This window comes from Acanthisitta chloris, unplaced genomic scaffold (assembly GCF_000695815.1).
Source record: "Acanthisitta chloris isolate BGI_N310 unplaced genomic scaffold, ASM69581v1 scaffold15283, whole genome shotgun sequence".
Classification (NCBI taxonomy): Eukaryota; Metazoa; Chordata; class Aves; order Passeriformes; family Acanthisittidae; genus Acanthisitta; species Acanthisitta chloris.
In genome coordinates, this window is record NW_008663383.1 from 49822 (window position 1) to 64377 (window position 14556).

A 14556-nucleotide genomic window follows, 5' to 3' on the forward strand; every position below is an offset into this window, starting at 1 on the left:
TCACTGATTCCATGGAAAACCTGGCCCTTTCTCCCCTCTCCTCCCATTTATCTGGACTGTTGTGTGTGTGTGGTGTTGGTTCTGTTTGCTTGTTTGTTTTTTAAGTACTTGACTGCTTTCTAGAGACACTAAAGGTAATCAGCAGCTTTTGACCAGGTCTGTGGCAATCCCACAGTAAAATATGTGTAACCTGCTGAGCTCTGTTCCCTTCTCAAATGCATTGCTCTATTAGCAGGGAAGCAAGACTTGACACAGCAGTGCCATGTAACAAACTATGCCAGTTAGACTGGCACTGCTTTCAGGCTGATGCTTTATTGTTTTCCTTTTCAAATACTAATCCAATGATTTTCTGCACACTCAGCAGTATGTCTTAAAGGCTCTGACTTAAAGCCTCAGAGGAGGTTACAGCTTTTAATGATTCTTGGTTTTCACTATCCTCTAAGCTATCTTTCATTTTTAGTGACACATTTTTCTTATCAGCTTTGTCATTTGATTCTTAAGCTTCTTTCAATCATCTTCTTGTAATTTAAAGATTTCTATTTCTCCACTTGCCCAGTTCCTGTAAGATTTATTAGGAAGCAGGCCACCACCTAATTTCCATACTGCAAAGCATTAAGTTGTTTATTTTGAATGGGATTCTAGCTATCTTCTGCAGCCTTTGTACCAATTCAGACAAATTCTGGAGCCTAATGACCTCACTACCGAGGCTGATTTTTCAGATTGCTTAAAAATACTCCACATACACGTCAGAAATATTTTGGCTTAGCACTGCTGTTGCCTATTTGTGATGCCAAGGGCAAGTCACTTCATACACAACATTTATCTACCATAAACCAATGTGACCTGTGCAAGCTCTCCCTGCGTGGCACAGCCTGACTGTGGCCTCGCAGGGGCTGTCTGCAGAGTGGGCAATCACAGCCAAGAGCTGAAATTTGTTCCATTCTACAGGATTGAGACCACAAAAAGTGTATCAAGTGCTTATACAAATTTACATAGAAGCTGTGTGAATTGCTTTCAGTGAGTAACATCCTGGCAACATTGCAGGAAACGCACTTCAGGGTTCATCCAGTGTCCTGTTGTGATGCAGCAGGTTTGGATGAAGCTGCTGCTGTGAATTCTGTGTGAGCTTCCTACTTGCACAGATAGGAAACAACAGGACAAATCTACATCTATGCATGAAGAGGATTGAAAACAAAAGGACAAGGTACGCCCAAGGAAGAGATGCAGCTTCCCCAAGCCTTGCAGAAACATATTTCACACTTCCAATTATCAAGTCGCTAATGGAATCTACATAGTCTCCTGCATCTCATGACTAAGAGATCTCCAGCAAACTGAACAAATGAATCGGTTCTGAAATTCTTATAAAAACAAGCTTTTTTTTTTTTTTGTTCCAGCTGAAGAGATTGTATTGAACTGTAAGACTTAATCTTAACCTCCTCTGATGGGCTAAAACCCAGAGGCAGAGCTAACTAAGGAAAAGGGCATACCTTGCACACAGGCTGGTTTGGAGGCAGAAAAATGTGAAATTAATTAGCATTATCCTTGCATTCAGCACAAGCTGCCACCATTGCAAACGAGTTAAAACTGTTCCTGCATAAAATGTTCACTGACAGCAGCTTCCACTCAGCCCTGACTGGAGCAGGCTGGAGCTGGCACAGACCCTTACATGTTGTTAGATACAATCTGAACGACAACCGCTACTGCGTGCTGAATAGTGAAGGATCAAGTTTGTTCAGACATTTACATACCATTGGACACACTTGTTAATAAAATGCCATACTTTGGTCAGCCCACTAGTGCCAAACCATGCAGCTGGGACCCTGGGATCATGCATCAGGAATCACATAGCAGAAACTGGTCCATTTCTCCCATCCTGTGCACTCACTGCTCCACCGGATCAAACGGTACAGGGGGACTCTACATCACTTTTGAATGAAAGATTTTTCTGAACTGCTCACACCAGTTTGACACCTAATTCCCTCAAGCTGCCCTAAAATTCACCTGTGACAAATCCTTCCATGCAGCCCTGCAAAGGACACACAGGGCATGGCTAAGAAACACAGTGAAAGCAGAACACCAAGCTGGGCAGTCCCTTGCTTCCCTACTCTTACATACTCCTCCTGACCTTACATTCATCCTGCTCCAATTTTGCTCTTTATCCTTCCCTTATCCCTACAAGTACTCTACAGTCAGCTTTAGCTACTGAAAGGAAAACCATAATTTTGAGGCTGGTTGTCAACCACACACCCAACCCCAGAGACTTCTAAAGCTACGTGGTACCACTTTGCTCTTTGCAGCACAAGACTGGGAAGAGGCAATTATCTGAACAGCCTGTTCTGTAGAGAGAAGACACAACATGCTGTTCTGCTAAGGACCAGCAACGCCCTTGGTGCAAACAGGCTGCTCACAGCCACAGAGCCTCATGCCAGGACACTGCATCCAGCACTGCCCCAGGCAAATGCTGCTGCTCTGTGTTTGTATCACCGTCCCTGATATCGCAGCACCAGCCAGTGTGGCTGCCAGACAGCAAGGATTCAGGGTCACAGCCACTTTAGGTCACAATTTTGTCCTGCAACATCCCATCATGCCTTTGTTGTTGAATATAAAGAAGAATTATCACCTTTTACAGCTCTGGAGACGTAGAAGAGTCAGCTCAGGAAAAGATCCTCCTTGGACCCTAAATTCTGCAGGACTAAAGCAGTCTATAGGAAATAGGGATTTTGTTGACACTTGGTTTTCTGGTGCTCTTTTTAGTTTCTGGGTGCCATTGCAGGAATCTGTTGTAAGGTGCACCTCACCATAAGCAACAGGGACCCAGCACACCCCTTAAATTCCCTTCCCAACACACAGGTGCACATACACATAATCCTCTCCTTCCCTGCAGCACAGATGAGGAGATGACACAGATAAAGAACAACCTGAACTGCAGCTTCAGCACTCTTGCCTGGTATTGCCATCAGACAGGCCTCAGGGCCACGTCACACCAGATGCTCTTCCCACTGCCACACACAGTCCCTCTCCTTCTGCAAGGAATCCTGTCCATATGGGGCAGAACAGACTGAGCCCAAAGGCTTTTAACCCAAACATATTTCAAGATCCATCTGCAGGAGCAGGATGACTTCAGGAACAAAAAGCTACACAGGAACACTCTGCAGAATACTCGGAGGTGCAAAGCCACTTACCGCTGGCAGCTGGACACAGTTGGAACTGACATCATATTCAATATATGCCACTTCTGTCCCTTCTTCCGACTTCCCATCTCTCATGTAGCAAACATCCCTAGTCCAGTTGGTCAGGCGATCCACCTCCTCCATTGCATAGACACAGAGTGCAGACTCCTCACTCAGTTTGCCAGAAGAAGCCTGCCAGGCAGAGAAGGCTGCAAACAGCACTTCTCCCTCGGTGTCCAGCTGCCCCTGGGCCAGGTCTCTTCCCGGCCGGGTGACATAGGCTGCTTGCAGGAGGCTGTATGTATTGGCTTTGCTCTGGCAGAGCAGAGGTAACTCCACATACGAGTAGTAGTGAGAGTCATCCAGGCAGATACGTGAGATGTAGGTCTTGTACTCACGCGACTGAGACTTGAGGTCTCGCCGGTAGAATAGGAAATAGACACTCGAGCGGTAAGTGAAGGATTTAATGAAGTGGTGGTTGTACTCTGAGAGTCGGCCCACAGCCAGCTTTGCTGTTTCCTCATAGGAGAAAATGGAGTGAGAGTCTGTTGCTTGAACATCTCCTCCATGGGCCCTGAGATTTCGAGTAGTGATGGGAGGAATCCCTCCTCCCACTCCTCGGCTAGTGTACCCTCGGCCCACAAACAGCAAAGGGACCTCGTCCTTTGAGTAGGCTATGAGTCCCACGGTGGTGATGTTGGGATCATTGGCAGCAACATACTGAGTGTCACCAGGGCTCTCTGGTCGGAAGAGGACGTGGTCGATGGACGTGAGGCTCCTCTTCTCACAGATTCCCTGGTGCACACTGCCACACACGATGAGCTCCTTCTGCACTGCATTCACGAGCAGCAGCTTGTTGTGATTGTCAGTGTGGTGTGCCTGAGGGCACTCCACCTTTGAGACCGGGGGGAGGCAATCTTTACTGTCCAGAACTGGTCCAGTCTGAACCACGTTCTTCAGCAGCAGGTCAGATGTCAGCTGAAAGAGAAAGTTGGTGGCCCCCAAGTAAATGGTCCCAGATTCCAAGTCCATGGATAGGTGGAGGAATTTTGTAGCATTGCGTGAGAATGTGACATACTGCAGTCCCCGTGGAATTGCTGCTCCCAAGAAACAGAGAACAGGAAGGAAGAATGTTCCCAGAGGCATGGTAAACACTCTGCAAGAGAAGAAAGGCTGTTATAACTCCTCAGAACCAGGAATGAAGATTAACACTCAAAATCCTTCAATAGCAGTCTCATTATGAGAGGTGGGCAAAGAGAACATAGAAAACAGAGAGCTAAACACAAAGAGCCAGCACAGGACATTTGCAGAACCACCAACAGCAAGAAGCCTGCAGAGTATCAGAGACTTTACTCAGTCATCTCCACACCAAGACAACAGGCACAGCAGCCTCAGGAAAAGCTGCAATACTGCAAGTAATGCAACACTGAGGCTGATCACTGCTCTTGTAGCATCAGAAAACCCATGTTTAACTTGACTCCTGCACAACTTAACTATGATGCTATGTTGGAAGTTCTCCAGGACAGGACCACATTTCCATAGGAGCCAGCACACTGCATACAGTGTTAATGAGCAATACCACAGTAAAATAAACCACTGCAAGACAAACACAACCTGCAGGACCATTGTTTAAATAAACTGTAGCTGAGAACCAGTTCAGAACAAACTAATAAGCCCTTTGCTCTGTGTTTGATCTAGATATCCTAATTAAACCCTCTCTTTGTTATCACTTATGGCTATCAACAGCCTCTTTTGGGTCTAAAGCTCTTTTACTAGTACTGATGAAGAAACCTTCCCATGCCACCTCTGCCACTGAGCATCACTCACCCATGCAGAAGCTGAGTGCCAGAATGAGGCCTCCAGCATGTCAGTCATAGCAGCTCCTCCCTAGGGCCACCAGTCTGTCCCCAGCTCTGCCAAGCCAGCCCGTGGGCCTCCACCCACCCGAGCACTAACACAGCATATCCAGGTGAGGGGGAGACCACCTTACCCTGCTCACTCATTACTGCACTCTTGGGGGACAAGTCTCTTGCCAGCACTCATCTCTTCACAGCACCTCTCCCAGTACTGTGAAAGGTGATTTAAACATACCCGTCCTATGAACAGTGCTCCATTCCTTCCCTGTCCCATGTCTCAAAGTGTAAGCAAGACCAGATGGACTAGGTGTTGGACAGACCCAGGGAACCACCAGACCTGTTCTGCTCTCCTCCAGAGGATATTCTGATCAACTCCTTTTGAAATCTACCTGACCCACCCAAGCCATGCCATAGGTGGGAACAACTGCTCTGGATAACATAGGGAACCCCACAGCATGGTGGAAATGTAGTAATAAGTACCTGCAACATTTAGATTAATGCTTTCCCCATGGAGAAAGGGCAGCAGCTGCAAGTACTCAATAATTTACTATGAGTACCACCTCATTTAAATTGAGAAGTAGGTGGGGATGCAGCTGTGAATCTATTTCCTTCCTTCCTTCCCTCCCTCCCTCTTGCAGACAGGGTATCAAAGCTGCATAAAGCTACACAGATGCCAAGCTCGGTCAGAGCTGATGAGTACAGTATCTCCTCCAGAACTGGCCTGTAATCTGCTGTGCTCATTTTGGTAACTCAGCTCCTCCAGGGTGATGTTAATTTTGTAGTTAAAAGTTAAGAAAACTATCATCACTTCCCTCCTATGGCATCATCCCTCTTGGGTCTTCCTGGTACGCTCAAAGTGCTGTTAGCCCAGAAGTGGGAAAAAATTTGCAGCATTTCAAAAGAAAACTACTCCAGCATTTAACTGCAGGACTTAACCAATTTAGGTCACAAACTTCTTGCCACACAAACTGTGTCTTACACTCATTCTGTACAACACCCAACACACAATGTGCAGAAAACACAGTAGTAATGCTGAGAACAATAGCTGTAAGACTCTAGATCTATCATTCTATTTCCCTGCTATTGCAAACCCCTTCACAAAGAAGTCTGCTTCCCAGCTCCTTTGTCAGTAAAACTGGCATCTTTGCTCTACCAAAAGACCAGTTGAGAGGATTAGTCTACTTGTGAAATCCAGCGGATGGAAGGTATTATAAATACAACACTTTATTAAATATAGGCTTTGTGAAGCTCTGGAAAAGCTCCACTTCACACGGTTCTTGTAGGTAAGTAGGTAGCACTGTCAGGATATACCCGGATGCAGGAAAAAAAAAACCTGGCACCTCCAGAGCACACAGCCACCGATTCACACCGCACCACTGCTGTGTTTAGGCTACGTGCACACTGGGGCTTTTGTTTCCCCTGATAATGGACAGTTAGTGCTTTCTGCACTCAGAGCTATGAACACACTCTGCTTCACCCAGACTGGCAAACAGCCCTGAACTAGCCTTGGAGTCTCTTTTCCAGAGTGGCGAGTAAGTGTGTTATAAGCACACAGCCACCGATTCACACCGCACCACTGCTGTGTTTAGGCTACGTGCACACTGGGGCTTTTGTTTCCCCTGATAATGGACAGTTAGTGCTTTCTGCACTCAGAGCTATGAACACACTCTGCTTCACCCAGACTGGCAAACAGCCCTGAACTAGCCTTGGAGTCTCTTTTCCAGAGTGGCGAGTAAGTGTGTTATAGCACTTGAGAGTCCTCATCATGCAGGAGAAGTTACCTGTGAAGCCTGATGAGGGGTATAGCCAGCAAGTAGATACATACAGACTGAAGGATAGAGATCTCACTTGACCACCACCTCAGGTTTACACCAGTAGAGCAGACCTTGCCCCAACTCCAACATGTGAGTTTATTTTTAATGCGGTCTCACCATTTCTATTGGAGAAAACATGATTTAAGGAACTACTTAACCACACAACTCTCTCTCTACCTCTGCACTGCCATTGTGCAGCTGTCACAATGGCTTGGTGTGCAACTGCCCAGAGTCTCCTCAGTTTCAAAGCTTAAAATGCCTGCAAACAGAACAACGGGTTGATGACCAACAGCAAGAGCTTGACTATGTTGTGAACAGAGCCACACTGACATGGAGAAGAGAATCTTTGATCTGGAAGCAGCTGAGGATCACAAGACGTCATTACACTACACCACTCAGAGGAATCTGTAATCTTCTTTCGAGCTAATGCAACCTTCCTTTGCCAGCACTTACACAGGAAAATCGGCATGTGTCTCCAGGATTTAGGAATTCTGAAATAGTGGCTTTCTGGCTAGAGGTCATGCCTACAAACTGCACAAATCTGCTCTGTCCCTCACATAACACCATTGACAACTGCCAGGGCAGAACTAACGCTTACACACATGCCACCAGTACTTGAACTGAAAACCCAGCACATGACACCACTCCAGCAACACAGATCCTGTTACAAGCTCTTTGATCTGTATTCGAACCTATCCCTAACATTTCACTGAAAGCATTTTACCTATTGGTGCACCTGTACTCGAAAGAGATTGGAAAAGCAACTAGCCCTTCATTCCAGCAGATAATAAAAAACAGATCTTGCTGTGGCCAAAGCTCTGACCTGAAGCCATCAATATCCCCCCAGAAGTCATTTTACCAAGAGCTAGTCCTCAAAGGTGTTCCAGGTAAGAAACTGCTATCTAGTCCTCATGACTCTGGGAGAACAGAGGGGAAAAAAAAAACCCAAACCAAAAAAGGGTAGTACAGCATGTTCTGCAAGCTACTTCTAATCACCCTGCACAATGGATAAACATTGGATATAGTGCTCTTTGTTAAAGAGCCATTAGCAAATGAACTTGTATTTATTGCTAGGTAAGCAAACATACATTAGAAATGAGCAGGAGCGTGTGGCTATCAATAGCTGGAAGCATTTGCACCCTACGCGAAAACCGAGAGGGAAAAAAAGCCAACAGTGTCTTTTGATTCCATTTTCCAAGTTGTTTCTGAAACACAAGCACTGCCTTTTTTTATGCTTGCTTTTCAGTTAAGCTCATCACAACCTCTCTGGGAGAACAGGAAGGAGGAGGATAACCTACATTTAAATCTGATGGTTTCATGACAAGCTACACTACTGAGCTCTTTATGGATTTACTGAACCGTTCTGCTTCCTGTGCTCACTGCTAGTGTATAACACAGCTGTTGCAGACAGATTGCACTAAAAGTGTGTAGCCTTTAATTAATTCTGAATGCAATTGCCAAGCCTTAAAGATTCTTTTTAAATATTCCATTTTTGTGATGAATTCCCGTTAAATAGGAAAATGCTGCGGACAATACTCTGAACATTGCCTCTAACTCGCTGCAAAATATTAATATCCAAATGATACTTGTGAGTTTCATTTATTTAATCTGGATCACAACAGAAGGGCTAGAGGATTAGTCAGTTCTGCCACAGAATATTTATATCACATCCACAAAACAACAACCAGTAAGGCTGAAGCAATGGCACCATTTTGTTACTGGGAAATTGGAATAAGACTGTGTTTTCTGTAGCACTATTTTTACCTCTCTGACCTCACGTATGCCTCTCCAAGACTTTACTTATTTATTAAAGAAACAAACCCAGAACTCAGGTGGACACATTTGAACATAAAGATTATTTCAGTCCTCACAGATTATTTCCCTAACACCACTTTCTATCTACCAAACATGGAGAGTCAGTTAATGTTCCAACTTCTAGGTTAGATTTCATACCCAACACTGAACGCAGTAGAATTATTCCTTGGAAAAAAGTAGGTCCCTAAAATCTGCACCTGCAATTTCCACTGTATCATTTGCAGGCCAACCTGCAGTGAGAGCACTAAAAGATTTAAATATTAAAAGCACCATTCTTCCAGCTGCACGACGACCCTTGTGCTCCAGCACATTCAAATGGCCCAGCAGCAGGAAGACGACCACTGCTGTGTTTTCTGCACAAAAGCCCTGAATTACAGCCTCCTTCGAAGCTTCATATGCTCAACAGAGGCTTGCTGTTTTTTGCTGTGAAAGATGGCATTCCCATTAAACAAACAAATCTTTTTTGTGAGTCTTATTTACTACTACCAGGCCAGTTCCCTGCTCTGTTGTTTAAGAACACTTGCAGCAAGCAGCTCCGGCAGAGATGAACACAAACCTCTGTTTTCCAAGTAAAATTGACCCCAAGGAGAATCCCAAGTCTAAGCCATCCTGTTGGAGCAGGACTGGCACAGACAAGGGAGCTCTGTTATACCAGATGTGAGTAATACCAAAGCTAAGGTCAAAATAACTTTAAAAAAAAAACAAAACCCAAACCTTTAAAGACAAAATGTGAAATCTGAAATGGCAAGGGAGGGAGGCAGATATTCTGTGCTACAGAATTAACAGCATTATTAGATAAACACTTGGGAAAATTATGTTTTCTAAGCCCTTGATAGTTACTGCTGACCATTACAAGGTACTTTCCTGGATGGAGGTTGAAGTTATACTAAAATAACATTGCATAAAATATTGTCAACTTTGTGATACTGTGGCCACTTCAGTGATGCTTGTGCATTGTTCTTCAGAAAAACTGTAGAAAGTTTCTGTAGAAAGCTCCTCTGGGGCTACCTAATGATCAATTCTAGCCATATTGAAATTAACTGAGGGTAGTAGACAGCAATAACTCTAGCCCAGCCAAACCTTACCCTTGCACAGATGAAAATGTGTTATAAACACTAGTTTAAGTTTCCAGTACAACTGGTTAATGAAGAGTTAATGATTAACACAATGTTAGATAGTAAACTTTTTATAAACCAAGACAAACTACACAAACATTTCCAAGGAATATAAAGCAGCCACAAGCTGCTTGCTGTTGAAGAAGCTTTCTTCACAGACACTCTGTCATTGTAAACTGAGGGTTGACTTTTCACTTTACCATCCTCTCAAACACTAACAAAATGTGAACTCAAGCACCATGTTGTGTATGCCTTTTTTAAAGAGGGAAATCAAACCAGCTGTTAGTTTTTCAGCATCTTAACACAACCAAAGGATAACGTTCTGCCAGTGTTACACATCTTGAGGATTAGAGTCCTTTAGGATCTGCTCCAACTTCCTGTGTGATCAAACCAGAGAACACCACTAACCATCTCTTCTTCTAGCCCACAGGCTCCTGACTAATGTCACCCAGTGAAAGCAGAACTTTTTCTTAGGGCTCCTAAATTACAGAAACTAGCACCTTAACCCAGCAAGCTGATCCCCAGGGGTTCTTTACCCCAAGTAAAATGCTTTGTCATTTTGTCTAACTTTGCTTGTCACGAAATCTTCCAAGTCAAAAAACTTCTACACACTTTTTGTACGAACAGTTTGAAAACTAATCCTTCTTCTTAATCCTCCTTGGGCAAGAAGATAAAGACGGCTATTCTAACTCTGACAGAGGTCCACCTACACAGGAACCCTGGCTCCAGCAGCAGACAATAATAGATGCCTAAGAAGTAGTCTAAGGGCAGACAAGCATCAGGCAATCCTTCCCTTATACACCCTGCCAGCTTCGAGCTTTCCCAAATCACGGATTGCAGCCACATGTAATCCTTTGATGGATACATTAAGTAGTCTGAGCTTCTTCGGTCAGAAAGACTTAATTTTTCTTGCCACTCTCTGAGCTCATCCTGGTTTGTCAGTATCCTCTTTTTTTTTTCTCAGGTACCTGACCTGGATGAGCTTTCCCTTTCAACAGGACTTGACCTGGACAGGCCATCCCTTTGGCCTTCTGATCCTGCACACAGAGCAAGTGTTACTTTCCCCAGTTTGAGCCACCAGCCCTCCATTTACCCACTCAAGAACCTCTGGCTTTTCTAGCTGCCCCATCACATGTCAGGTCTGCACCCAGTCAAATACCATCAGTGACTTAAATATTCTCCCAGGCAACTAGTTAGGAAAAAAAATTGCCCATTCTCTAGCCTTTAATGTGTAGAGTCTATCCAGAGAGCCTAGACAGGTTTAATCCAGCTGTAATAGAACCCTGCTGGGAAAGCAGAGCTCACTGAAGTTACCAATCCAATTCTCCCTGCTGAGCAAATTCTGTTTCTACGCAAATCTACATAAGTCTAAGCCCATCAGCCCTCCATAGAAACAAACTTGCTTGAAGATGTTAAAAAACCCAATTGTTGGTCAAAATACAGACCAATATTTAGAGCAGAGAGAAACCCCTGAAGTACCCAGGAAATTCTAGGAGCAGATTTCCCATTTCTGGTTAACTGAGATCCAAGAGAGTTTTTAATCTGTTTAGTATGAACTAAACTGATTATAAAAAACCTGTTAAAGTTACAGTCCCAATCATGACTTAGTGAGTAGTTAAAAGTCAGGAAATCACAAGTTTCCCTGCCAGGTGAAGGTTATCAGTGAGATCTACCAAGAACTGATTCTGCAACCTGCACTGTTCAATATGTTCACATAAGATCTAAAAAGATTAGTATATAGAAGTGGCAAATTTTATCATTAAAAATTATTCAGCACAAAATTCAGAAAAGACTACAAAAAGTAACAGAACTCATGCACTCTTAAATAACTACATAATATCATAGATATCAAAAAATACCAAAACCAATGCAAAATATTCTAATTACATAAACACAACAGGATCCAAATTAGCTGCTATCACTCAGAAAAACTTTGATAAGCCAGTTCAGTACTTAGTCTCAAGCAAAAACGCAAACACAGCCTTTGGAGTGATTAGGAAAGAAAACACGTACCACCATTATGTTGTTGAATTCTGAAGGCAGTTCTGATTGCCACATCTGAAAAAGGAGACAGAATGACAAAAGGGACAACAAAGATGACCAGAAGCACAGAGCAGCTTCCATAAAAGGAGAGACTGAGCAGAGCAGGACTTTGGATGGACAAAGAAACAACCAGGGGGAAGATACGGGAAAATCAAGAGATGTAAAGCATGACATAGTGTCAAGCCAAAAAACATGGAATAATCAACTGCCATGTCTTACAAAGCAGAAACAACAGAGTCCTCACCGAAGTTACAGACAACATTCCTAAGCCAGTTCACGGGTATTGTCACTGGATGTAGAATATTTCAAGCAACATTTAAAATGCATAATTAAATTGCAGAGCTGACTGCTGTAGGATGCCATGGAGACCAGAAACATAAACAAGTTAGAAGAGGGATTATATAAATTAACGGAGAATAGATATAGTCAAGATCAGATGGTTAGATACAACTCCTGGCCAAGCAGGGCCCTAAACTGACAATGGTCATAAGCTGGAGGCAAATGGGAAGGGGGAGGGAGAGAGAATGAAAAAAACCAAACCAAACCCACCACATTATACATGCCCTGTTTCTTACAGCCCTCATTAAACATCTGCTTCTGGATCTTGTCAAAGGCAGGATACTGAGCTACACAGAGCTTTGCAATTTGCCCCAGGATGACATTTCTATTTAAACTTCTATTTTATGGTACATTTATAGACTTTATTTATTTTTAAATCCTAAGAATGTAACTCTAGCCCTGTCTAATCGCATATATAGGAGGCTGGAAGCCTAACCTCACTGGCTATTTCTAAAGGCAGTATTGCTCATACTAACATTTTGATACCATCTAGCAGAATCCTGACAGCACAGCACAAAAGTGAATGCACACCAAAGCAGCAAGGCAAGCACACAGCTCCCTCGGCAGAATGGGAACCTGAAGCCAAGGCCAGAGCCACAGGGCACAGAAGTGGCAGAATCAAGTTTAATGCACCAACCATCCCTCTTCCAGGAACAGCTCTTCCCTGTCTGCCAAAGGTTTGATGGAAACTTCTCACTCAGATGCTGACTGAACAGAACAGATAAGGTGTTTGCTGTCGGTACAGCCAAGCGTTGGGCAGTGCTCAGCAGAACCCGATTGCTAAAAGTAGGTCAGGACTGTCCGTTCTAACCAGGGAGAATGAAAAGCAGAAGTACACCAGACTGTTTGGCCAGGTATTACAGAAAACCTTCATCTGGGATTTCATCACTACTTCAAACAGATGTGATTCATATTTTACCAGCCTCCACCTCAAACAAGGCACACCTTCCCAACCACACTGCCCTCCCTATCATTACAGGCACCTCTCCCCAGCCTCAGCCAGGATCCTCCTGTGTTCAGCTTTGGCTCTACAGGCTATGAAAGCCAGAATCCTGCTCTGCACTAGCTGTTCTGATATCTGTAAAGCTAAATGCCCAACTGTTTTGTCCAGAAATAGCCAGGACAGCACACAATCTCAATGTAATCACTTCTGCCTTAAAGTTTATTTCCCTTGGCAGAATTCCCTCCAAAAGGGAGAGAGGAGACCTCTGCAACCAGCAAATGCTTCCCAGAGGACAGGACCAGGACCCCTAACCAAGCTCTCACGTTCCAGAGACAAAGACCACACTCCCAAGACAAGTTCTTTTGTATCCTGTCTGGCTGTGCAGTAACCTAGCAAGAGAGGAAAGGAGCTTCAAATGCCCTGTGAAAAAGCACCAGCCCTACACTTGCACCCCAAGAGGAAACCCCATGGTCTCCATGCCAGCATCAGCCCTGCAGGGTTGCACAATGGAAGGGAGAACAGAGACTGACCACAGAAGGAGTTCACGCCAGCAGTGGTACAGACCACAGGCAGACACAACGACCACATCCCAAGCTCCACCATCCAGTTGTCAAGATGCAAATGAAAAACGTTAAACACCAGAGCCTGCTTTGAATAAATCCTTTCACTCTGCAGACATTGAACATTGCAGGATGCTCTGTTCTGTTAAAGAAAATTTCCTTGACGCCCCTTAAGTCTTAGATTTTAGTACCACAACAGCTCTATAGAGAACTAATGTGCTCTGTGTGGACAGGAAGGAATTCTTCTCCTTGGAGTTTTCCTTAATTTCAAACATAATTCACTTTTCTGCCTTCCCCAGTAATCTTCTGAAGGACCACACAGCCTGACAGTAGTTTGACAGTCTTCCCCTATCTCTCCAAGAGTGTCAGCAGTTCTGGATACAGCCATGAATACAGGCAGTAACATGCAAATAAATTTAATGCAATGCAGCCACATGAGTAGGACCTATCCCCTCCCACCCAGGAGACAGCAAAATCAACAGAACGCCACATCACCACCACAATCTGCTTGTGGTTTGCCTTCAAACCAAGACAGGGTGTATTCTGCCTTGTATTACTCAAGTCATGTTAAAGCATTATCAGAAATGACGCTTTGATCAATTAATCTTCCACGAATTAGTGCCTGAGTCTGGAAGGCTCTCAGTCGTCAGCTAGAAACTATTAGGCTCAATAGTCTGGTAATTAGGTTACACAGGTCTGTTAGATAATGATCCAAGTTGAGGTGGCCAGACATTTTCTTCCACCTCTGCAAGCCAATGCCAAGGCTTTCATAAGGCCAATAACAGATAGCAACACCCCATGCTGTTCAAAAAGCCTGGGGACCTTCCCAAGCTTGGGAAGCTTCACACCTACTTAACATGTATAAAACACAACAATTCCCACTTCACTACTGCAGCAGCCT

At 44.2% G+C, this 14556-nt stretch overlaps 1 protein-coding gene across 1 annotated transcript in view; it reads right to left on the reverse strand.

Moving 5' to 3' along the window:
• LOC103798702 (plexin-B1-like) overlaps nucleotides 1–4316 on the reverse strand; it is a 36583-nt gene extending 32267 nt beyond the window's left edge. The window contains 1 exon segment of the mRNA XM_009070982.1: nucleotides 3183–4316. Coding sequence (XP_009069230.1) covers nucleotides 3183–4316 — 1134 coding nt within the window.
• Nucleotides 4317–14556: the final 10240 nt, after the last annotated feature.